Source organism: Chenopodium album, chromosome 1, assembly GCF_948465745.1.
Source record: "Chenopodium album chromosome 1, dcCheAlbu1.1, whole genome shotgun sequence".
NCBI lineage: Eukaryota > Viridiplantae > Streptophyta > Magnoliopsida > Caryophyllales > Amaranthaceae > Chenopodium > Chenopodium album.
In genome coordinates this window covers 64,931,116-64,954,904 of record NC_137834.1, presented here as the reverse complement: position 1 = coordinate 64,954,904, position 23,789 = coordinate 64,931,116, and the positions used below count along the sequence as shown (strand labels likewise).

General features: G+C 33.2%; 1 protein-coding gene across 3 annotated transcripts in view; it reads left to right on the top strand.

The window, feature by feature from the left end:
* LOC145557213 (protein VAC14 homolog) overlaps positions 1-23,340 on the top strand; it is a 29,601-nt gene extending 6,261 nt beyond the window's left edge. For 2 of the 3 annotated variants that reach the window (XM_081618506.1, XM_081618504.1), the window contains 17 exons: positions 2,226-2,315; positions 2,392-2,511; positions 2,596-2,624; positions 2,738-2,880; positions 5,161-5,255; positions 5,424-5,510; positions 5,651-5,758; positions 9,917-10,008; positions 12,056-12,137; positions 13,266-13,331; positions 16,316-16,431; positions 16,547-16,667; positions 17,974-18,135; positions 18,214-18,342; positions 19,313-19,381; positions 20,225-20,518; positions 23,051-23,340. In XM_081618506.1, the coding sequence (XP_081474632.1) occupies positions 2,226-2,315; positions 2,392-2,511; positions 2,596-2,624; positions 2,738-2,880; positions 5,161-5,255; positions 5,424-5,510; positions 5,651-5,758; positions 9,917-10,008; positions 12,056-12,137; positions 13,266-13,331; positions 16,316-16,431; positions 16,547-16,667; positions 17,974-18,135; positions 18,214-18,342; positions 19,313-19,381; positions 20,225-20,518; positions 23,051-23,152 (1,905 nt within the window). In that variant the 3' untranslated portion in view covers positions 23,153-23,340. The remainder of the gene's footprint in view (positions 1-2,225; positions 2,316-2,391; positions 2,512-2,595; positions 2,625-2,737; positions 2,881-5,160; positions 5,256-5,423; positions 5,511-5,650; positions 5,759-9,916; positions 10,009-12,055; positions 12,138-13,265; positions 13,332-16,315; positions 16,432-16,546; positions 16,668-17,973; positions 18,136-18,213; positions 18,343-19,312; positions 19,382-20,224; positions 20,519-23,050) is intronic. The other variant, XM_081618505.1, reaches the window with a different exon arrangement.
* Positions 23,341-23,789: the final 449 nt, after the last annotated feature.

Here is a 23,789-nt window from a genome sequence, read left to right as displayed (position 1 = left end):
TTACTCTATTTGACAAGCCATCTTTTCAATTCATAATAAGTTGTTTGATTAAGTTTTCATGTATTATTTTTCCAATTCAACACGTCCTTCATATGGTTGAGTGAGATGTATAGGGTACTAGTAGTCTTAGAGATTTGAATTATTGAATTAAGCTTAGTATGGGGCATGTATAGGGTCCTAATGGTTTATTAGTCTTTAGAAATTGTGGTACTAGTTCTTTCCTCATTTCTCTTTTCTTTCTCGTATCTCATATGTGCCTTCTCGCTAACATGTGTAGCTTACATGGCTTTAAGGCTAATGTTATCTGTCATATTCTTGGTATAAAAGTGTAGAAAGTAACAAAGTTCTTAGATAATTGTTAACTTACAACTCATCAATAATTTCGGGGTCAAAGTTCTTATCACTAGGCTTAGTTTTTATCCATAACAAATCAATTTAGTTTTGGAATTTTGTCTATGATAATTATGAGATTTTTTTTAAAAAAAAATTATCTTAAGTTAAATTATCATGAATCTCAAATAGACATTTCCACATTTATCAAAGAATGGCCCATAATACCCATTTTCATTGTTTTTTGTATACAAAATAAAGTGTCCCATTTTTTTTAGGATGATAACTTTTCATTATTGCTGACTCATCTAAGGGGGGCGGGGCATCGTTTTGACAACATTTTGTCTTCTGTTGAGCGTTCATGTGATTCCAGGGTAAAGAAATAGCTACAAAAATACAAATTATCGTCTGGTAATTTGGTCAGCTGATAATTAGTTGCAGAAATTGATGATTAGTGTCATTTTTGCTGAGCTAAGAGATTGTTAGAAACTGGATCCAGTTGTGGGTGCCTAAAGATTAGAGAGAGAACCTATATAGAGGTTTGTAATCTATGGAAGAGTTACCCTTTAGTAGTTTAGTTTCTTGAAGATTTGAAATGACTTGTTTCAAGGCATTGTATCTTTTGTGTGATGCTTTTGTGGGGTGATGCTGATAATGGTGAAGACAACGATGATAACCATCAATTATGCATTATGGACTCAAAGGCAATAGTATTTTTTGTTTTTATTTAAAGATGTGAATGAGCATGGAGACCTTTGATGGCACTCACATTGATTTTCCTTCAGCACTTTTTGATTGCTTTTGCCCAGTATATTAATTGAATGAAAGAAGTTTTAAGGTGCTAAATGTGTTGGGATAAGGCAGGAAATGGATTGTGGGATGGGACCATGGTATAAAAATGCGGCCGTTACATCGCGAACCGGCCGGTTTGTAACGGATTTTGAACTTACCGATCCGATATTTACCGTTTTAGCAAGGAGTTTTTCAAAAGGCCGAGATTTTGGCCGATACAAAATGAATCTCGCCCGCATCGAACGTTATTGACTCAAAATTTGGTTAATTTTCAGAAGAATTACTCAGTTTGTAGACAAAAAGAAACGGAAAAAAGAATAAAAATGGAAAAATTCCATTAAAACCAATGAGTTTCTTATATCAGAACCAAAGGAAGAGAGAGAGTAAATAGTGGGACAGCTGTAACAAGGTAATTACGTGTAAGTTGAATTGGGTTTGGTAGGCTTTATTTATTTATTTTATTTTATGACAGGTGGCCATTTATGTTTGGTATTTGTGTTTTAAATTGTTGTCAATGGGTAAACAAAAAACAAACAATGTTAGGAGTAATACGGACTTATGGTATTGGTTTAAAGGTCATAAAGTATAATAATTTAATTCAAAACCCATATAAAAAAATAAATTAAATATCCTAAATTATAATATTTGGATTAATAAATTTTAAATAAAATTCTACTGCTACAACCGCGACCCGGTCCGCGATCAACGCAGCAATACCGTTACCGTGATACCGCAACCGTTCCCGAGATCGCGACTGAGACCGCATTTTTATACTATGGATGGGACCTAGGATAGGAAAGGAGATGAGAGATTGGTCAGTAGTGGTGCTGTGGTTGTGATGAAGCTATACTCATATGAGTCATACTAGCAATCTTTGTGAGTTTGTGACTGTAAAACATATTTAGTATTTTTGTTTATTATATGAATTACTTTTAGAGTAGTTTATCATTCAATAATGTTGAAATTTTATTAGCAAACTGATTTAGCTTGATGGTGAGATGTTCTTTTATTGTCTATTGTACATTGTGACTGATTTACGTTGCAATTTTATAGCATTTATTTCCTTGATCTGTTTTTTAATTACTTGTCCTCCGAACTTTCAGCAAATTGTTCCGCCTGTGCTCAAATCCTTTTCTGATCAAGATAGCAGAGTTCGTTATTATGCATGTGAAGCTTTGTACAACATTGCAAAGGTGAGAGTGTAGTACTTGTTTGTATTTTATAATTTTACGGGATTTAGATCTCATGCATTTTTTTCTCTTTTTGCAGGTTGTAAGAGGGGATTTCATTATATTTTTTAATCAGATATTTGATGCTTTGTGCAAGCTATCTGCAGATTCCGATGCTAATGTGCAGAGTGCTGCTCATCTTTTAGATAGGCTTGTAAAGGTGACCTCATTCTGTTTTTTTAATTTTAATACAATCTCTAGAAGTTTTATATCATAATTAACCTTAAGCTTCTATTTGGGATAGGATATTGTGACAGAAAGTGATCAATTCAGGTAATCTATTTGATTCTTTCTCTATTTGGGATAGGATGTTCTTGAAGTAGTTCTATTTATATCGATTTATTTCATGGAGTATATTGTAATTGGTTTTCTTGTGTTTTACAAAGCATCGAAGAATTCATACCGTTGCTGAGGGAACGCATGAATGTATTAAATCCCTATGTTCGTCAATTTCTGGTTGGATGGATCACTGTCTTGGACAGTGTTCCTGATATTGATATGCTGGGTTTTCTTCCTGATTTCCTCGACGGTAATTGTTCATATATGATTCTCGCATTTTGACTAGTTCAGAAGTGTATGATGCATGACATGTACTTAGAACAATAAATATGATAACTATTAGTAATTTCTTAACATGTCATATACCCCCTCATTTTCATATTGATGTTTGTAGTTGGAAGCCAAGCCAGTGAGAAACCAATTCAGTCATCATGTGCTACTTTTTTTTCCCCATAGAAACTCTATTTATTTTTAATTATTTTGAAAAAGTAACTGTACCTGCTATAATCTCTTCTAATAAAGAATGGTAGTGGTCCTTTGAATGGGACTTATGGGGATAGACTTGACAACAAAGTTTTGAAAATTAATTTGCCAAAAGAAGCAAAGATTCACAATAGTATCATCTTTTTGAAACACTAAGGAAACCAGGAACTCCAATATGAACTAGTGGGAGTAGTAGTTTATTTGTTTAGTGTGACAATTTAAAACAATTTTCCAAAATGTACATCAACTGGAGTAGTTGGAAACTACTTTTCCAAGATGTTATTAGATGTCCATCTATATTATGATTGCAGAGTCATTTTTATAACATTTCACCAAAATCCTCCAAAACCCCAATATACTCAAATCCTATGCACTTCACTTTCTTTTCTTTCTTTTTTTTAAAAAATAAAATAAAGGATTTTTTTTGAAAATAATGCCACAAATTTTATAAAAAATGGATTATAACACCACAAATTCTCAAACTTTAATTATAACACCACAAAAAAATCCAAAAATTGGATTTCACCACCATGTAACGGATTCTTGGATGGAATCCGTTAGTGGGGTCCGTACAAGACACGTGTCAAGTGGCTAGTGGTTTAAATAAATATTAAAAAAACCTAACCTAGTCATCCCACCACCTCTGCACCACCTGCCTCAACCGCCAACCGCCGCCGGCATCCACTACCCCAACAAAATCCGACGAAACCGAAGCCTTTGACCGCCGATCAACCACTTCGCCCCCTCTCCCTCTCCGAAAACCACCTTAAGCCCTCCAAACCACCGCAAAAACCATCCCTAACCTCCACAAAATCCACCCCCATTTCCCGATCTGCTGCGAAATCCACACCCATTTCCCTAGTTTTGCGAAATCGGCGGCCGAAATCGACCAATCGAGGGCTGTCATGGTCGATTTCGGCCATTTTGAGGGTGAAATGTAAGGGTTTTCGTGGTTGGTGTTTGCTAGGTGGTTAATTGCGGTGGGTATGCGGTGATTTGTGGCGATTAAGCAGGGTTGTGGTGGTTTTGGGGAGGGGGAAGAAGAAGGGAAGGGGAATTTCGCCGGGTTTCAGGGGTGCAGCTGATGCCGTCGGCTTGGGTTAGGCGTTGGCGCGGCTGGAGATGGTGGTGCTGGTGGTGGGGTTGGCTGGGTTTAGGTTAGGTTTTTTTTTTTTTTTTTTTTTTTTTTTTAAATTTTTTTTTTAGAACTAATGTCTTATCGACACGTGTCCATCGTGGGTCCCTTTAACGGATTCCATCCAAAAATCAGTTAGATGGTGGTGAAATCAATTTTTTTGATTTTTTTGTGGTGTTATGATAAAAATTCGAAAAATTGTGGTGTTATAATCCGTTTTTTGTAAAATTTGTGGTGTTATTTTCAAAAAAATAAAATAAAATAAAATAAAACTACCAATAATTACCTATCCACTAATCTTCCTATTTTTTTTTTTTTTTCAAGGGACTCTAATAACTACCAATGTTTTACTTTGTGTTGTTTTCTTTTGCAAATAACATATCCCATGCATTAGCACATGTACGCTCTAGTTATATGATGTAATTTTTACAGATTTAGGGCATGCTAAGATTGAACATAATGCATTAAGGGGTAATAAAAGTTGAATAAAAGAAAATGTAAGTTAGGTATTTTTGAAGGAGATGATGTAATGGATAGGTGATGAGAAATGAGGGTGGGATTATATAAAGAGTAATAGTTATCTTCGGGGTGGTGTTAGGTAACTATCAATCCCACTATGAGAGTAATATTTCCTGTCATTTTTCGCTCCTGCTTCTTCTTCATACTAACACTACCTTATTTCCCTTCACCACAACCTCATCCCATTAATTACTGTGTACATTTTCATTTTTTGATAGTTTGACTTTTACTACCTTTACTGCATTTGCCTCAATACAAGCATGCCCTTAGGAGAAATTTGTATGAAGAAACTGCCAAATATACAGTTGTGTTTGAACTTTAGTATTTTGTATTTTGATTTCCTCATTAGGCCTTTTCAATCATATAGCTTGTGCATTTTGTTCTTGGTTTCAGGTTTATTTAATATGCTAAGTGATTCCAGCCATGAAATACGACAACAGGCTGACTCAGCACTATCAGAATTTCTCCAAGAGATAAAAAATTCTCCAGTAAATTTTCTACTTCTGATAATAATTTATGCTTATTTGATTTGCTCTTTTATTTCCGGAACTATATTGAACTACTGCAGCAAGAAATGGCATCTTTTTTATTTTTATTTTTTTTGTGACTCCCTTTCAGCTTTTTATATATCTGATTATGGTGTTACTGTTTTAAAGTCTGTAGACTATGGTCGCATGGCTCAAATTTTGGTGGAAAGGGCGAAGTCTGGTGATGCATTTACTCGTCAGACTTCTATTACTTGGGTATGCTTTTTAAAGAGTTAAACTAATGTTCCTTACATTATTTTGTATATAATTCCAATTTTAATATGTAATTCTGCATTTACCATTATTTCATTTTTGTGTTTGTTTTAACCAATCCAATGTGGAATTTAACTTTGCAGATGAATGAATTTGTCAAATTAGGGGGGGATCAGCTTTTACCTTATTATGCTGCTATTCTGGAGGCCATATTGCCTTGTATTTCAGACAAAGAGGAGAAGATTAGAGTTGTAAGTTGCTTTTTATGTTGATTTTGTTCTTAATATCTTCATCCTTTGTTTCCAAAAAATTGCAACACCTTGACTAACATGCTTACCATTGTACAACTATTACCATATCTATCTTTATATATGATCTCTTCATCTCTAACACCTTTATTTAATTATTTATTTTTTAAAAATATACATCTCCGTTAGTGGATAATTGCTTGCATATTGCCCCATTTCTCTACTAATGGGTTGCTTGAACATTGAGACTCTTGAATGTTATACTTTTTAAAAAAAATTGTATGCCCTAAAAATATTGATTAACTTCCTATAACAATGGGTATTTTTTTTTTTTAAAAGTGATTTAAAGCTTGTGATCTTATTCGTTATTCATTAACTATTACTACATATGTAGCTGTTGAATTTTTTTATTTTTATTTTATCATAAAATAAAACAAAAATCTGTTCTCATTATCATATATTAAGGTAAAATCCTAATAAAAAAATTATTATTTTTATTAATTTAAACTCATTTGTTAGTTTTGCTTATATGTTTATTAGATTTTTTAGTTCTAAATTTAAATTGTTATTCTTTTATTTATTTTTATTTTTTATCATTAGTTTAATTTTAATAGTATCCAATGTGGCGTTCTATATGCTCTCGAAAAAAAGTCTCCGTTATTAAAGTTATATATTTCCTTTTATCCCTATTTAGTTTAGTTGACAATTTAATGCACTTTAACTTTTACATAATTTTGACCTATGTTACTTGGACTCGGATGAAGTGTCCAATTAGACATGGGTGTCCAAGTATCGGACTCGCCCATTTTCTTGAAAAAAAATTGTGTTTTTAGTTAAAAATGAAGTGTCCAAGTGTCGGTGTCCGACACGAGTACACGTGAGGTAAATGAAAGAGTCCAAGTAACATAGATTTTGACCATTATTTTTTGCTAATATTTAAAAATAAATGTTAGTTCAACCTTATTTTTGAATAATCTTTACGAATTTCAATTTTTTTTTTTTATAGAATTGTTTTTTTTTTTTTTTTTTTTTTTTTTTTTTTTTTTTTTTTCCCGATTAAAACTTATTTTTATTGATTTTCTATTATATTTGTTTGTTTAAAGTTACTAATTAAAATCTATTCTTACTGAATTGAAATTATTTTTGCTGAATACTACTTCCTCCATTTCCCTAATATTGCAACAAGGGGGTAGGCACGAAATTTAAGATGAGAGAGAGAAATAAGGATAAGGACCCATGTGATGAGAATAGAGATAAAGAGAAAACACGAGCATATATAGTAATGTTGCAATTTGTGAATTTTCCTAAAATGGTAATTGTTGCAATATTAGGGTAATGGAGGAGTATTATTTTAGGAAAAATTAACAAAAATAATCCAAACTGTTGGCTTCCTTCTCATTTTAATCCCAACTATGATTTAAATAAAAATAATCCCTACTATAAGGGGTCCGTTCTCAAATTAGACTCAAACTTTTGTTAACCTGTTAATCAGGTAAAATAAGCAATGTGTCAATATGCTATTGGTTTGATTATAAACATAATTATAAAATAAACCACCAGCTTTAAACTCCCACTCCCATCGTACCACCACCTTTAAACTCCCACCGTACCACCACCTTTAAACTCCCACCGTACCACCACCTTCTGATCTCACCACCTATTAACCACTAAAACCGCCTTTACATCCACCCCGAGCCATCCAAAGTATCTTGCCAGCCAAACCCATCCACCTAAACCACCCTTTCGGCCACCCAAGTAGAATCACCATCAAACACCACCAACCACCACCGACAACAATCACACCAACGAGGGAGATCAAGGAGAGAGGAGAGAAGAGAGAAGAGAGAGGAACCGGGGGGGCGGTCGGAGAAGTAGGAGATGAAATGGGTGGCGTTGAAGGTGGACGTAAGATGTGAAACGGGGTATAGGTGGGGTCACGGGGGTGAGTGGGTTGTTGTGGTGGTGGTGGTGGTGTGGCAGTGAGGAGGTGGTGGTGGTGTGGCAGTGAGGAGGTGGTGTGTTCATGTTGGTTTGAGAAGAGAGAGATAAGGAGTGTGTGATGGAATGAACCAGAATTCCATAAAGGACCAACTCTTTGATACGAAGAATTGATGGTGGTCTAGTGTAGACCTGGCAATCCTAACCCAGACCGATGACCCGACCCGAATGACCCGACCCATGACCCGAAATCGACCCGAAACCAGTGACCCATAATTGACCCAAAACCCGAATTAACTCGACCCGAAGTGGAACTGACCCGACCTTGACTCGAAACCTGAAATGACCCAACCCGAAACGACCCGACCGGAGATGACCCGACCCAAAGTTGACCCGAGACCCGAAACAACCCGACCCGAAGTTGACCCGAGACCCGAAGTTGACCCGACCCGAAAATGACCCGACCTTTAACTTCTTTTAGTAAATAATTATATAAGTTATAAAAAGTTTATATTAGGAAATTATTCATTAAAATAGACCCAACAACATCTTAAATGACTACATTGACTTTCATATAATAGCTAAAAAAGATGGTCAAAGTGAGATGTGTGAAAAATGCAAAATGTCAAATCGTTAAGAGTAATTTGGGACGGAGGGAGTATAAGAATAATTCAAAGAAATTATTACAACAATGACAATGATAATAAGATTATGTATTAAAACTAAGATCAATAAGAGAGTGAGGTATAACTCAATTAGTTAGAGCATCCCTCTTAGTTTCAGGAGATCCTGAAAATGATTCTCAATCAAAAGTTCTAAACACACAAAAAAAAAAAAAAAAAAAAAAAGGGTTAATAAAAGTCAAACAATTACTATAATCCATGAAAAAGCCTTAATAAATATAGTGAGTTTTTCGTTAAAAAAAAAATATATATATATATATATATATATACAGAGTAGAATTTAACCCAATGAATCACCCGAATATGACTTGACTAGAAGTTGACCCGACCCAAAGTTGACCCGAAAATTAACCTGACATGAATTGACCTGACTCGAAAATTGACCTAACCCAAACTGACCCGACCCAAACTTGACCCGACCCGAACTCGACCCGAAATGTTGACCCGATACCCGACCCGACCCGATTATCAATAGACGCAAAATCAATCCAAAACCCGAAATCACCCGACCCGACCCGATAATCTTTTCACCCGAACTTGACCCGACCTAAAACGACCCGACCCATACCCGACCCGAATGACCCATTTGCCAGGTCTAGTCTAGTGTGTGATATGATTATGGTATGAAAGCTCCAATTTAGTTTAGATGTTGAAATTTCTAGGAGGTGTGATGATGATTGATGAGGTGGTGGAGGGGGTTAGCTGTTAGTGGTTGTGTGTTTTGTGGGTGCTGGTTGTGGCTATGGGAGAGGCTGAGGTTGTAGGTGAATGGTGGGTGAGAAATAAATTAAATAAATGAATGAGAATTTAATCCTAAAAAAAAACAAGAAAAAAAAACAAACTATAGCCAATATCACAAGTTATAGGTAAAATAGACTAATTTGAGAAGGACCCCCTATAGTTGGGATTATTTTAATTTAAATCATAGTTGGGATTAAAATGAGAAGAAAGTCAATAGTTTGGATTATTTTTGTTAATTTTTCCATTATTTTAAGGTGAAAAAAACAAGGCCTTAGTAAGATGTTGGATTATCTTAAAGTATGTTATCAGTATATTAGTTTTTTATATTTATTACCAAATATATGATTATTGATATTAAAAGTCAAAGTTAGTTTAAAATATAAAAACTTGGTACTCTTTCCATCCTAATTTAATTGTATTATAAAGGTTTGGTGAAAGATAATGGAAGATTGTTTCAGTTAGTAAAATATAGTGGAAGATTATTTTAATTGAACAAGAGGGAGTCCTACACCCTTAGGTAGTGTGGAGAGGTAATAAAATATTAGTGGATCTATCCTATAATAAGAAGTATAACAAAAAAATTGGAATTGGTGAAAATGAAAAGTGTGATGATTAAATTAGTAAAATTAATTTAATAACATATTACTTGAACATTTGCTTTCAATAAGTTTAGTATGTGAATAGTATATGAATAGTTTAAAACAATTATTTTGCATTATTTTGAAATAGAGGTCGTGTATATTTTTATTCTAATGAGACTAATGGCATTATATTGTTTCTTGACTAAATGTCTAATTAGGTTGCTCGAGAAACGAATGAAGAACTTCGCTCATTCAAGGCGGCTCCAGGTGAAGGATTTAATGTAGGAGCAATCCTTGCTGTTGCAAAGAGGTACTCTTTCTTATTTTTTTTTTGTCAACAACTACCATTTAAATGACCATTTTTGAAAACAACTACCCTTTAATATAATTTTTTTGGAAAAAACTACTACAAAAACGCAAAAGCATTGAGTAGCACTGGCAAGAATTTCCGTTTTTAGGGCCTATTCTGTAAAATTTTCATCTAAAAAAACACATATGTTGTACATTAACCCTAACCCTATATTAGGTAATACACTTCAATTGCCCCAGTCCCCCAATTTCGTAAAACCCTAAATTCATTTTTTGACCAAGAACCCTATTTTTGAAATTTAAATGATAAATTGAATCAACTACAATGCGAAATTAAAGACAATTTACCTGTAGCTTGTTTAACTACCGAAATTCCCTTATTTTCTCTATTGCAATTAATCTATAATCTATAATATTATTAAAATTCATGGGGACAACATGCTAACGACATGTGTCACTCATATGCCACATATGCACTACATGTCATCCTATGTGTTATCCTTATTCTCTCACTATATTGAATTATATTAATGTTTAGTCTCTTTAACAAAAACTCTTCATTGGTCTAACTTTAATGCTATATAATACATTAGTGTTTAATTTAATTGTAAAACTTTTCATATTGACCTCCTATTACATTTTCATTTAGTTATTAATATTGTTGAACATTAACTCTTCTAAATTAATTTAAGGTTAATTTTTAAATTACCTACCAAAAATGTAACCATTTTCGAACTAGCCACCCATTTAATTTTTTATTTTACCACCCCTTAAATTAAATAAATGCTCAGATTACCACCCATTTAAAAAATCCGGTGGATTTTCCGTCTGTAGGCCCCACCTAACACTTATTTTGACCCTTTTGATTGATTTTTTCCTTGATTTTTCTCATTAAAAACACTCGCTAAACTTTAATTCACATTTCCTTCACCAAATTCTACAAAATTTCAAAGAGAAAAATGTGAATTAAAGTTAGGAGAGCATTTTTAAAGAGAAAAATCGGGGAAAAAACCAGTCAATAGGGTCAAAATAAGCGTTAGGTAGGGTCCACAGACGGAAAATCCACCGAATTTTTAAAATGGGTGGTAATCTGAGCATTTATTTAATTTAAGGGGTGGTAATTTAAAATAAAAAAATTAAACGGGTAGTTAGTTCGAAAATGGTTACATTTTTGGGTGGTAATTTAAAAATTTTCCTTAATTTAATCAAACTTATAATTTATGATGATGCGGGGCATCGCCCGGGTCAATAACTAGTTGGAATTTTATAAAGTAAGGTTGTTCAACCGGAGATTGTTGCTGGAAAATGAACTCTAATAGTGCTACTTAAAGTTTTTATGTTTTTGTGGTAGTTTTTTTAAATAAATAAATAAAAATAAAGGTAGTTGTTTTTAAAAGTGGTCATTTAAATGGAAGTTGTTAATGAAATTTCTTTTTTTTTTATTTATTATTTTTTATTTAAATTTTGGTAATGAGAATTCCGCAGCTTATTAGAAGAATTTGAGTATTTGCAACTGCTTTTGCTTTGTAGACATGAAAGGCTTGCTCTTAGGTTTCTTAATATTGCATATGTTTTTACAGAAGTGTCGATGCTTGTTTAGTGTCAACAAAAATTGGGGAAAGTGCAAATTCATGAAAATTTGATAGATTATCTGTTTGGTTGACACTTTAAAGTTAACATGAAAGGAAGTGGGAATTCTTGGGAAGGGGGAAATAAATTACCTAGTCGTCCCTTGGTTATTAACATGGAAATGTCAACTTTCTAGGCTGTCAATTAAACTTGAGGAATTTCCTAATATTTAGGGTGTGTTATATTCACCTAAAAAAAATAATAAGTTGGGAGTACAATCAATGGTAAACATAAAATGAAATATGAGTTGATTAGGTCCAATCAGATGAAGAGATTCCATCATAAGTTAGCAAAATTTTTCTACGAAATATTCTTATGGGATATAAGTATATAACCTCCCCATGTCAACCAAGAAGCACTGAGTTTTTCATGTTAATCATTTCTAAGAGGTCAGGTATAATGTGCCCCTTCTTTTGCAGACATTTATCCAGTGAATGGGAAGCTACTCGTATTGAAGCACTGCATTGGATTTCAGCCCTTTTGGATAAGCATCGTGGTGAGGTACCTCCAGAATTTCTCTACCTGAAACTATTTACTGAAAAATTGTCCAATCTTTTTTTCCCCTTACACACACACACACATATATATATATATATATATATATATATATATATATATATATATATATATATATATATATATATATATATATATATATATATATATATATATATATATATATATATATATATATATATATATATATATATATATATATAACTGTCCAATAGGAGTTTTAAAAACTGTTTTTAGTTACCTGATATAGAATGAGAGAGTATTTATCTTAATTGCCATCGTCTTTTGAGTTATACTCTTTGTATGGCCTTTTATTAAGTAAAACTTGGTATTTAATGATACTTAGTTTGGATTTATTAGCTCTTCTATAATTCTGTTTGACTGATCACATTGTGCTTCCACAGATGTACCTGTAATTCAAACTTGGTATTTAGGAAATGGACCTGTGCTTTTATTTTGAATTTGGGATTTTTTTTTAAACAGTAAATCCTTTTGCACCTCTTTATGCCTACCGTTGGCTTTAAATGCCTTTCTACAACATTCCTGAAGCTTCAAGCTTGTCCAGCTATTCTCTCTTATTTGTGTGTATTGGATTGTACTGATAGTTTGAGAAAATGTCTATTGCAATTTTTGTAAATGGGAACTTATGATGAATTAAGTACACAAGAATTGCTCTTTGTTCTCAGCTGTTTGTAATATATGATAAAATATCTCTTTACTTTTGATTTATCTGCCTAGCTTTCTCTCTCTCTCTAGATATATCATTTACATATGCTCTTGCCCATATCTGATATCATGGCTGCTCACTTAGGCTTTGCTCTTTTATCCTTGTGTCCTTTTTTTTGAACTTATCTAAAGTTAGTGGTTCTTATCAGAAGTTACTCCTAATTGTAAGATGAAGTTGGGTGCCCTTATCTAAATTTATTGGTCTTGAACTTATATTAACAGTTACTTATCTATATTATTTTCCATATGGTGCAAAGAACAAAATTCTATCAGGATATTTGCGAAGTGATCTGATAGTTGTCTCTCTGCTTGTCAATTCTTTTTTTCTTGTACTATATTGAAGAATTTCTTTCTTGTTGACTTATTATTAATTTAAACTCTGGACAGGTTTTATCTTTTTTAAGCGATATAGTTGATACACTTCTCAAAGCACTCTCTGATTCTTCGGATGAGGTAACTTTCTGTTCTACTTGGACTTTTGTTGATTTATTTCTCCAAATCTCATATTACCTCCGTTTTTTTTTAGTTGACCCATATTCCTTTTAAGGAAGTGTTTTTTTTTTTTTTTTTTTTTTTTTTTTTTTTTTTTTTTTTTTTTACTGACTCGTATTCCTTTTTGGGAAGTCCCCCACTACAAACTTGATTAAATAAGCTAAGCACATGGTCTACCCACTTGCTTTAGCATTCTCTCTCCTGTCCTTAAAGTGTGTGCCTAAATTGTACGTGTCATCTAAAAACGAACGGTGGAAGTAATTTTTAATTCTATCTTCGCTCACATTGTATGGAAGGTTTAGGCCCTGTTTGGGAGAAAGCTGAAAGTTGAAGCTGATTGAGTTAGTTGATTTTGACTAGCTGATTTTATTAACTGATTTGACTAACTTATTGTATTAACTGATTATATAAAAGTGTTTGGTAAATAGCTGATAGCTTAAAGGTGATTGAGTATGTGAAATGACCAATAAGCTAATTGTGGGGTAGGTAGTTTAGATAGGATTTTAAATTAAATGAGGTTATAAGTGTCATTTCACAATAATTAATGAATAAGCTAATTGAAAAAGCTCCTAAAATGAGCTTTTTCAAAAAGAGCTTATTTAGTGGAATAAGCTCTTTCAATAAGCTTACTACCAAACACTTGTATTAGCTTGTTTGACTAGTCAATCAGCTAAAGTTAGTCAAATAAGCTAATGTACCCCCAATAAGCTTACTACCAAACAGGGCCTTAGTATTTATGACACAATTTTTCTAGCTTTCAAGCTTAAATGCAGATTTAATTTCATTATTATTATTTTTTTTTTTGCGGGGGGAGTGGGTTGTTTTGGTAAGTTAATTATCTCATTTGTGGTACACTTAGAAAGCTTTTTGGAAAAATATGATGACTTATTGACATATTTCTTGGGCGTGGAAAGTTTATTCGTCTAATAGTTCTACATGGCAATATTAATTAAACAACTGAAGCGCAAATTTACATAAGCAGCTTAAGGCCCAAAGCTCAGTTTGGCTTGAGACGCATGACCTTTAAAATTGAAGCTTGGTTCAACGACTCCTTTGTTCATATTTTAGTTGATGTCCCTGTTTTAGCCAATAGCCATTACTCCTTCCATCCGGATAGTTGCACCACCTTGCTTGTGAAGTCGTCCTAGAATACTTGCAAGTTGCAACACATCTATGAAAGGAAATGACCTAATATTTCTTTATTATTGGGAACTTTATTCAGGGACATATTTGTGAGAAATTTGAATTTTATTTGGGGATGAATGAGTACTAAGTACTCATTTCTGCCTAAACTTAACTATTCATGACTCGAGTGTCAACATATCAATTTCACACAAACATCGTAAAAAATTCTAAACATAAGCTTTTCTCTTAAAAGCTGATTATCTCCAACTGAAGATACACATCACTATTCATTTACCATGTTTTAGTTTCTTTAGTTTCCATCAAAATTTCTGTCATCTTTCATTCAGGCTTCCTGATTCTTACATCACATACCATATTATATATCTTTAGCTGACATATTCACTACTGAAATTGTTGTTAAATGGGGGTTGGGATAATTATGGGGTGAACTTATGGTTTAAATCCTTTACAGTGGTTGCAATGTGGTAATGTGGCAGAGATTTAATACCATGGATTAGATTCTCTTGTGGCTTCTAATCCATGTCAGGCAGGGATTGGGTGGGTGATTTTGAGAATCCTTGGGCAATAGGCTCGCACAGGGATAAAGAGTGTGAAAGGGTGGAAGACGGCAGCTAAATTGTACAAGTAATCTAAAGACATCAAATTACAGACGTGTTCGTATTTATATAGGAGTTAAGGATTAATCTCAGATTCTCAGTTGGACTCTTTCTCTATTCTTAAAGTTTGTCTCTGTAGGTATAATAGACAGAAACAAGTGAATATATGAGGGTAATGTGCTTCCATGCTAGCTACAAAATCAGAAAGTAACTAACTTTAGGAATAGTGTGTGTGTTTTTTTTTTTTTTTTTTTTTTTAATTTTTGGGAGGGGGGTGGGGGTGGTGAAAGGAGGTGTATTAGGAAATTATGTAATATGGTATGGAAAGGCTGAAAGGTGATTGATTCCTATGGAGTTTTGACGAGGCTTAGTTGTTTGTCGGTAACAAGTGCACATGTAATGCAGAAGTGAATTACACGTATGCAAATATGTTTTGCTTGTAGCCTTGTACTGATGAAGAGACTATATGTGTAGATAGAAGTTTTCAAATCTAACATGGTCCTTTGGTTGGATGTAGATGGATTTTCTTAGATGTGTAAAATTTTCATTTGCTTGGCTGTATAGAATTGTTGTTGGTGAGAAAATATGCATGATGACACTCTGGTTTGTGATTTGTCAGCTTAGTAGGTGATTGAAATGTGTATAGACCTAAGAGCATTGTGACTTGGGCAGTTACGATGACGCATTATGATTATTGATATAAGTTGACCTAGATTCAGTTAGTGCTCTTTAACACGTGTCTTAGAGCTGAATAACTTGTTTCTACTTCATCGGTTCGCTTAATATGTCTTTGAACTAATTTAATTTTGCACTTTCTGCAGCTTGTTATAAAGTTTGGCTGAGTTGACCAATGCAATGATGCTTTACTAGTATTTATCTACCAATTACTATTTGCAATTTTTTGTTTTATGCTTGATGTTTAATATTCAGAGTTATGGTACTTGTATAAAGTTATTCACTTATTCGTACCCGTAATTCATTAAGAAGTAGCTGGCAGCTAATACTTTTTTTTTTTTTTTTAATTTATTCATTTATTATTATTAATAGTTGATATGAAACAGTATATCTTCATAGGGTAAGGCTGCATACATTAGAGACAATGAAGTAGCAATATTGTTAACAGGTTTATTTAGAGAGTTTTAAAGTTTTTTTTTTTTACATCTTTTTGGATGACAGAAGTCTTTGCATCTGCATGTTTCTTAGGTAGTGCTCTTGGTGCTTGAGGTGCATGCATGCATAGCCAAAGACACAGAGCACTTTCGCAATCTTCTGGTTCATTTGCTTCATAACTTTCAGAACGACAATTCTCTATTAGAAAAGTAAATTTTCTACTCCGTGTTTGCTAATTTTTTTGTGCCCAAATTAAATTTGCCAATTATGCTACATCCTTCTGTCTAACTTCGAATGACTTGTATGATTTTCTTTTATACTCAGACGGGGTGCATTGATAATTCGGCGTCTCTGTGTACTCCTTGGTGCTCAGACAGTATATCGTGAGCTTTCCATTATCCTTCAGAAGGAACCTGATCTTGATTTTGCTTCTATCATGGTTCAGGTAATGGAATGCATCTATTTTAGTCTTGTTTGTCACCATCCAGCTATATTGCATTTGTTCATTTTTGTAAAATCCTTTTTTTTCCCCTGTTGTATTTGGAATATTCCATGCTTTACTTGTATATGTATCTTTATGTCAATGAGTTGGATTGTGAAACTGTTAACCTACAAGGCATTCTGTTCTTTATATGCATAACAAATTTATGACATTCAACTATGCCATTTAACATTAGCTGCATGCCATGGAATTTTCATACTACTGTCTCCTTAGACTAAAACTGATCCTGATTAATTTTACATCATTAAAGCTTGTGTCTCATCAATTTCTTTGATTTTCCTTCGTTGGCAAATGCTACTTACTGTGTTTACTGACTGTTAAAGTAATAATGAATTATTATTCTTTTCTTATACTCATTATGGATTTATTTATTTTAATATTCAGTAACATGCTGAATTAAATCAGTCACATAAGTATATCCACATGGACTAAATTGCATTATTATGTGAACTCTCTCATCAGCATAACATCACTTAATATCAATTTGGCTTGAAGAATTTTTGCTAGAAATCATTTAGAGCTAATCTACTTGGTCCTTGCCCACTGGCCACCCTATGCCACCTTGACATTCTTTCAAAAACTGGTTTGCATGATTTCATGACAATCTAGTTATGTGCACATTTATTGAGTAAGGCAGAGAGAAGAATTAGAAGGGAAAGACTGTTCTGGTTTAGGGCTAGTCACTAATGCTATAAGCAAAGTAGATTCTAGATAATATCTGATACTCCATTTGCCCCAAAATTAAAGCCCCATTTATCCCAAAATTCTTCCTAAACAAAAGCCTCATTTCCCATTTGGGTGGGCTCCATTACCCATTCCCTTTTTTTCACAGTTGACCAACAAAAATTTCTCTAACCCTCCTATGTTCTCTCTCTCTCTCTCTCTCTCTCTTTTCCTAAGAACAATAAACTATTTTCACTTCCTTTTTTTATTCAACTTTCTTCAACGATAACCCATTGCCCTACCTTAATATTATGTCTTTAAAAGAAATGAATCTTTTATTCAGGGACTGATGGAGAATTTTGTGTGATTTTAATTCATTAAGTATCTATTTGTGAGTTATTTTTATTGACTTAGTTCAGAATATTTGTATCTAAGTTCACTAGTCAACTGAAAAAGATAGAGCTGAATCAGCTGATTATATCATGTGTATAAATTGTACTACGGTCTAAATCTTGGTTGATCTTAATTTAATATTTGCTTTCTACAGTGTATATGTACGTTTTAATTGAGATGTTCTCACCTTCAGGCATTAAACTTAATTTTACTCACATCTGCTGAGTTATCGGAACTGCGGGAGCTACTGAAGCATTCTCTTGTCAACAGTGCTGGGAAAGACTTGTTTCATGCTTTATATGCTTCTTGGTGCCATTCTCCAATGGCAATCATTAGTTTGTGCTTATTAGCTCAGGTAATTGTTTGTCATAACAGTCCACGATTGTGAAATCATTGTCTTTTTGCTAAAAAATCATGTTATTGTTTTTAATAGACATACCAGCATGCCAGCACTGTTATACAGTCTCTGGTTGAAGAGGATATCAACATTAAATTTTTGGTCCAGCTTGACAAATTGATTCGGTTACTTGAGACTCCAACATTTGCTTATCTGAGATTGCAGGTATATATCTTTATGCAGTCTGCCTTTGCAAATTGAGATTCACATTATAATTGAACTTGCATTGATGAGCTAGGTAGTTGGGGTTTATAAGATATTGGAGTGTTAATTGTTATTTGCTTCATGGTCACTTTGCTTTAAATGCAGATCCAGCCCCCAACCTCCTAGAAAGGAATTGAGTGTCCTCAGTACGAACATGTTAATAATATATACTACCTTTGTTTCAAATTATTTGCAACGATATGACATAAAGTGTGAGTAAAATAAAATTAAGCCATTGCAATTAATTTGAAACTGAGGTAGTGTATAAATTATAAAGTGATACGAAATATATATTGATATTCGAAACTAAAAAAATTACAAATCAATTTGGATAAAATAAAATTTTAATTTTAAAAAATCATCATCATTGTGGATGAGATCTGAAATTTGTGTCTACCCTCTTTTATATCGTTGTTTGATACACCCTTTCACGAGGGGGTCTTCCAATTTGTTGTAGTTTTGAAATTATTGAAATCTGTAATAAATCTGATGCAATTGAGTGTAGATGTAGAACTGACATCTTCTGTGTGACCACTCATTCTTCATTAACATATCCCTAAACTCACAAGTGTTGAGATAAAACCCAATTTATGTGTAGAACTCGTCCAATTATTTGGAAGAACAACTTTCAAATAAAAAAAGATAAAGTTATATTGTAAACATGAATTAAACACTGGTTCAATGCAAAAATAGAGGAGCTTACCATCATCAGCAATGAAGTTGGTGGTAGCCCTTAGATGAACATAGAAGATCAGCGTTTTGAATATGGAGAGAGAAGGGAAAACAAGAGGAGGGAGTTGGCTTGCAAGGAGATGCCAGCTCAAAGCTATTGTGTCATCAACCAGTCTCCAAAAAATAAGTTTGTATGCTTATGTCATTATCTAAAAAAATTGTGATGAATAACAATGCTTTGGTGTTTTGGTTGGTGCAGCTTCTGGAGCCTGGAAGGTATACATGGTTGTTGAAAGCCCTTTATGGCCTGCTTATGCTACTTCCCCAGGTAACTTCTCATTGTTAAAGACAAAACAGCATATTTATACTTTATTGTTAATAGATAGTATTATCTAATACTTTTTACTTCGTATATCATAATGAGGATCTTACAATATGTGTACAACATGAATTCTATTTATGTATTTTCCTATTATAAAAGAGGGTTTGTTTGTATTCAAAAGATATCAACTTTTGTAAAACTAAATTTTACGTGAATATTTTTTTTGGAAAAAATGTTCTATGTTTCTTTTTCTTTTTTGTCATCAAATATAAATTCCTCAAAAAGTAATATATGTATGTTCAATTTTATCAAATTAGAAAAAAGGTGCACTTGCATTCTTCTCCTCATTTTAGAATCTTTTCACGGGATCTTATTAGTTGGTGGTGAAATTTAAATATGTTACAATGGGTGAAATGTTTTTGAATGCTGCTTGTAATTTTATTAGTATACATATATGCAACAGCTCCAAGGATGGTTCTAAATATATATCAATAGTGTTAACATGTGCAACAGTGCTAAGTAAAATATTGGCTCATGACTTATTATGGATGTGTGTGAAACTCTTGTTTTGTTTAATAGCTTTTTTGGAATTACAAGTTAATAGACTTGTTATGACTTCTACATTATGAAATACACTTTACTTTATACTATGCTGTGTAGTCCAACCTGTTTATCACAGAAGACATATTACTAATGTTGTCTTTGACCAATTCATTGACCTTTGGGTATAGCCGTATATAGAAACTACGTTAATGTGAAATTTCAAAAATGGGGCTTTAATGCCTTATAGTTTTGTTTCAGGGATTCCTTGATGTCTTGAATTCAAATATAACAATCTTTTTTGTGCAGCAAAGTGCAGCCTTCAAAATATTGCGTACTCGATTGAAAACTGTTCCCCCATACTCCTTTAGCAGTGAGCAACATCGGAATTCATTTCCAGAAGCCTCACACTCAAAGGTTGCAAATCACATGGATAGGGGACCAGACTGTAACCAAGATGGTATCGTACAAGATGTGGAGACTATGAGCAATGGAATCAATTTTGCTTCAAGACTGCAGCAGTTTCAGAAAATGCAGCAGGAGCATCGCGCACAAGCTAAATCACAAGCACGGGTTAAAAAGGCTTCAGCCAATTTGACAAAGGTAGAAAATGAGCTGCTCCTTAAGTGTTAGCTTTATATTTTGTTCTTATAGAACATTTTGGACCTAGTTATACTTAACATCAATTTTGTTGTTTGGACATGGGACATTTACCTTTGGTGTATAGGATATAGAGTTTGTGAGGAGTAGTTGTATACTTTCTCCGTTTTTTAATAGTTGCAACACACTTTTCATGGTATTTAAAGAAAAGTGGGGTTTACATGGTTTAATATACTTTAAAATGGGGTGAGAGGTTGTTAGAAATATAATTTAGTGGGTCATGTACATTTTTTTTTTGGACTAAGTGGGCCATGTACATTAAATAAGGGGAATAGTACAACTTTTCCTCAAAATAATTTTCATATCATAGTGTGTTGGAAGTATTGTGACATTTCCACTTTAGGGAAGTGTTGCAAATATTAAAAAAATGGAGGAAGTATATTATGTGCATATTTTTTGTACTAATTTGCAAAAAAAAAAAAAAAAAAAAAAAAAAAAAAAAAAAAAATCATAAATTTTAAACATAATGTGCACAGCATTTTTTTTTTACCTAAAATTTGAAAATTTGTTGTGAGCTCAAAAATCAAATTTACATAATTAGCTGTTCACTTTACCTTATTTTTGTTAAACTGAAATTATTTTAACTGAATTGAAATTATTTTTGTTGAATTTGAATTATTTGTATGAACTAAAATTCTTATTGGTGAAAGTAAATTATTTTGTTTAAACTAAAATTATATTTGCTAAACTGAAATTATTTTTACAATTACCTATTTTTAGAACATGTGAGTAAAAACTTAGAACAAAAGAATGTGTTCTCACATAAAGGAGGTATTCTCACAAGAGCCTTCTTGGTCCAACAATAGGAAAGGGAAACATTAATAAACAGTGGGACATTAATAGCTATTTTACTTGGAGGTGTTCATGTCAGAGGTGGGTACGTGTCTAAGGGTATCACTTTTTTGAAATATTTTCCTGGGTTTTAGCTTAAAATGAAATGTTAGCCCACCACCCATGTTAGGTAGTGAATCTAACAAGGGTAGTCAAGGTAAAATGAAGAATCCAAATAACATAGATTCATAGAATGGTATATTATGTGGTATAGAGGGAGTAAGTGTTATCTTATTAGGCCTAGCAAAAGTGATCTAATCTTCAAACCCTAACCCTAATTTGAGCTGTATTTGGGATTTGGGATTTTGGGTCTTATTTAATCAAACTCAACCTAAATTGAACTTCTTGGTCAAAAAAATGATTAAGGTTCAACTGATCATGGTGCCTTATATATATATGTATATATAAGGGCATAGAAAAATTTATCGAGGTTGCAAAATTGATTAAAGGCGGGGCTAAGTCTCACACCAAAATAATGACTCAATAGCTCTCTTTTTTTTTTTTTTTAGTAAAAAGAAAACGAAGAAGAAGCTCCAGGCTTAAGTTTGATCAGTTTTAGGATGCGTGGGTGCTCGAAAGTGCAAAGGTCTTTGCAGCTAAGGCAGAAGGTGGACTTGTGCATCATGTATGCAAGGCACACTTTTTGTAGAGATTTCTTTAACCAATTTACTTATATAACTTAAATTAGGAAAATATGTAAATTGCAGCCATTAAAAGTTTGTGTTTTGCAAATTGCACTTAAAAAAAAAAATTGCAAATTGCAGTCTAAAATTTCTTATAAATTGTAAATTGCAGCATGTATCAACTTTTTCATCGGTTTACGTGTCGAAAAATATTTGGTTTAGGTTTTAGGGGCCATTCTAGTTTCTAGGGGTACGATTTGAACTCGGAATGAGCAAAAAAATAACGTAAGTGCCTCGTTTTGCGTAACAAAAATGTATTGATTTGTGGGCAACTATATTTTGCTTTAAAAACAAGGCACTTATGTTATTTTTTTGCTAATTTTGAGTTTATTTCGGATCCTTAAATACTGAAATGGCCCCTAAGACCTTAATCGAATATTTTTCGACATGTAAACGGATGAAAAAGTTGATATGGGCCACAATTTACAATTTATAAGAACTTTTGGGCTCCAATTTGCAATTTTTTTTTAACTGGCTACAATTTGCAAAGTACAAATTTTAAATGGTTGTAATTTGCAAATTTTCCCTGAAATTAATTTAATACCTTTAAAAGGGACAGACTATTGGCATGCATGTTGCTAAGTTCTCAATGCTGCGTGGCACAACAATCTGTTTACTGAGTGCACTATGTGTTTGTGTTATTCATTAGAAATACAAATTCTAGCTGCAGGATTATGTTTTTAGGCAAACATTTGTTTCATCAAGTGTTTGACTAGTTGTGAGCGAGCCAGGTAAAGTGTGTTATGTCTGGTATGCAATGTAACATTCTTGAACCTGTTATCTGTGGTTCGGACCTTCTTTTTACCATTGAAGATCTATTTTCTTAAAATTTACTGGTATTCATTCTGGCTATCTTTCTATTTATTTTGAAAAGAAAGCCACCGAGGAACTTATGCCTTTTAAACCTCCCATGTATTCTTACATTTACAATCATGTTGCTCTTGAATATTGATATATGTAGGAGACACAGAGACCTGAAGAAAACAGGGAGCAATCATCTACGTCTGACACAAACCAGCCTACCAATCCATCAAGAATGGGTCCAGGGCAGTTGCAATTGTAATTAGGTAATCTCATTTATTTTGGCATGGCTGCTCACTCCTTCTGCCCAGATCTCTTCATCGAAGCCATGGTCGGATCTGATATTATTTGTAAAATTGTATATTTCTAGCCTTTTGATTAGGGGAGATTTGGTTAAAGAAAGAAAAAAGAGATCTATTCTTGGTTACTTTTTTTGGTTGTTTGTGGGGGGGGGGGGGGGGGGGGGGGGGGGGGGGGGGGGGGGTTGGTTAAAGAATGGCGCTTTGCCCATGTGGTTCCTGTTTTATTATAAACCACGGGGGGATGAAGGGAGCATATATTCTACTTTGCAAAGGCCGTCGATTGTTGTTCATCTATTGCAAAATAAACTAAGCAGGCGTATAATTTGTGAATATACTTGGCCTCTGGCTAGATTGAATTTATAGCATTTGTGATTCGTGAATTTCTGTATTTAAGCTGTGCAACATCACCGATTAGCTAATTGTTTTCGTAATAATTTGTTCTGCCTTGTTTAGAGTTGTATTAAGACTAGAATGGACCCGGTTTACAATAACTTATTGTAGACCCAACCTTCTAGTGTACCATACGAATGTGATTATATCATACGAAATGTGATTATATTATTACGAAAGTGATTATGTCATCTTGAAACTATTATG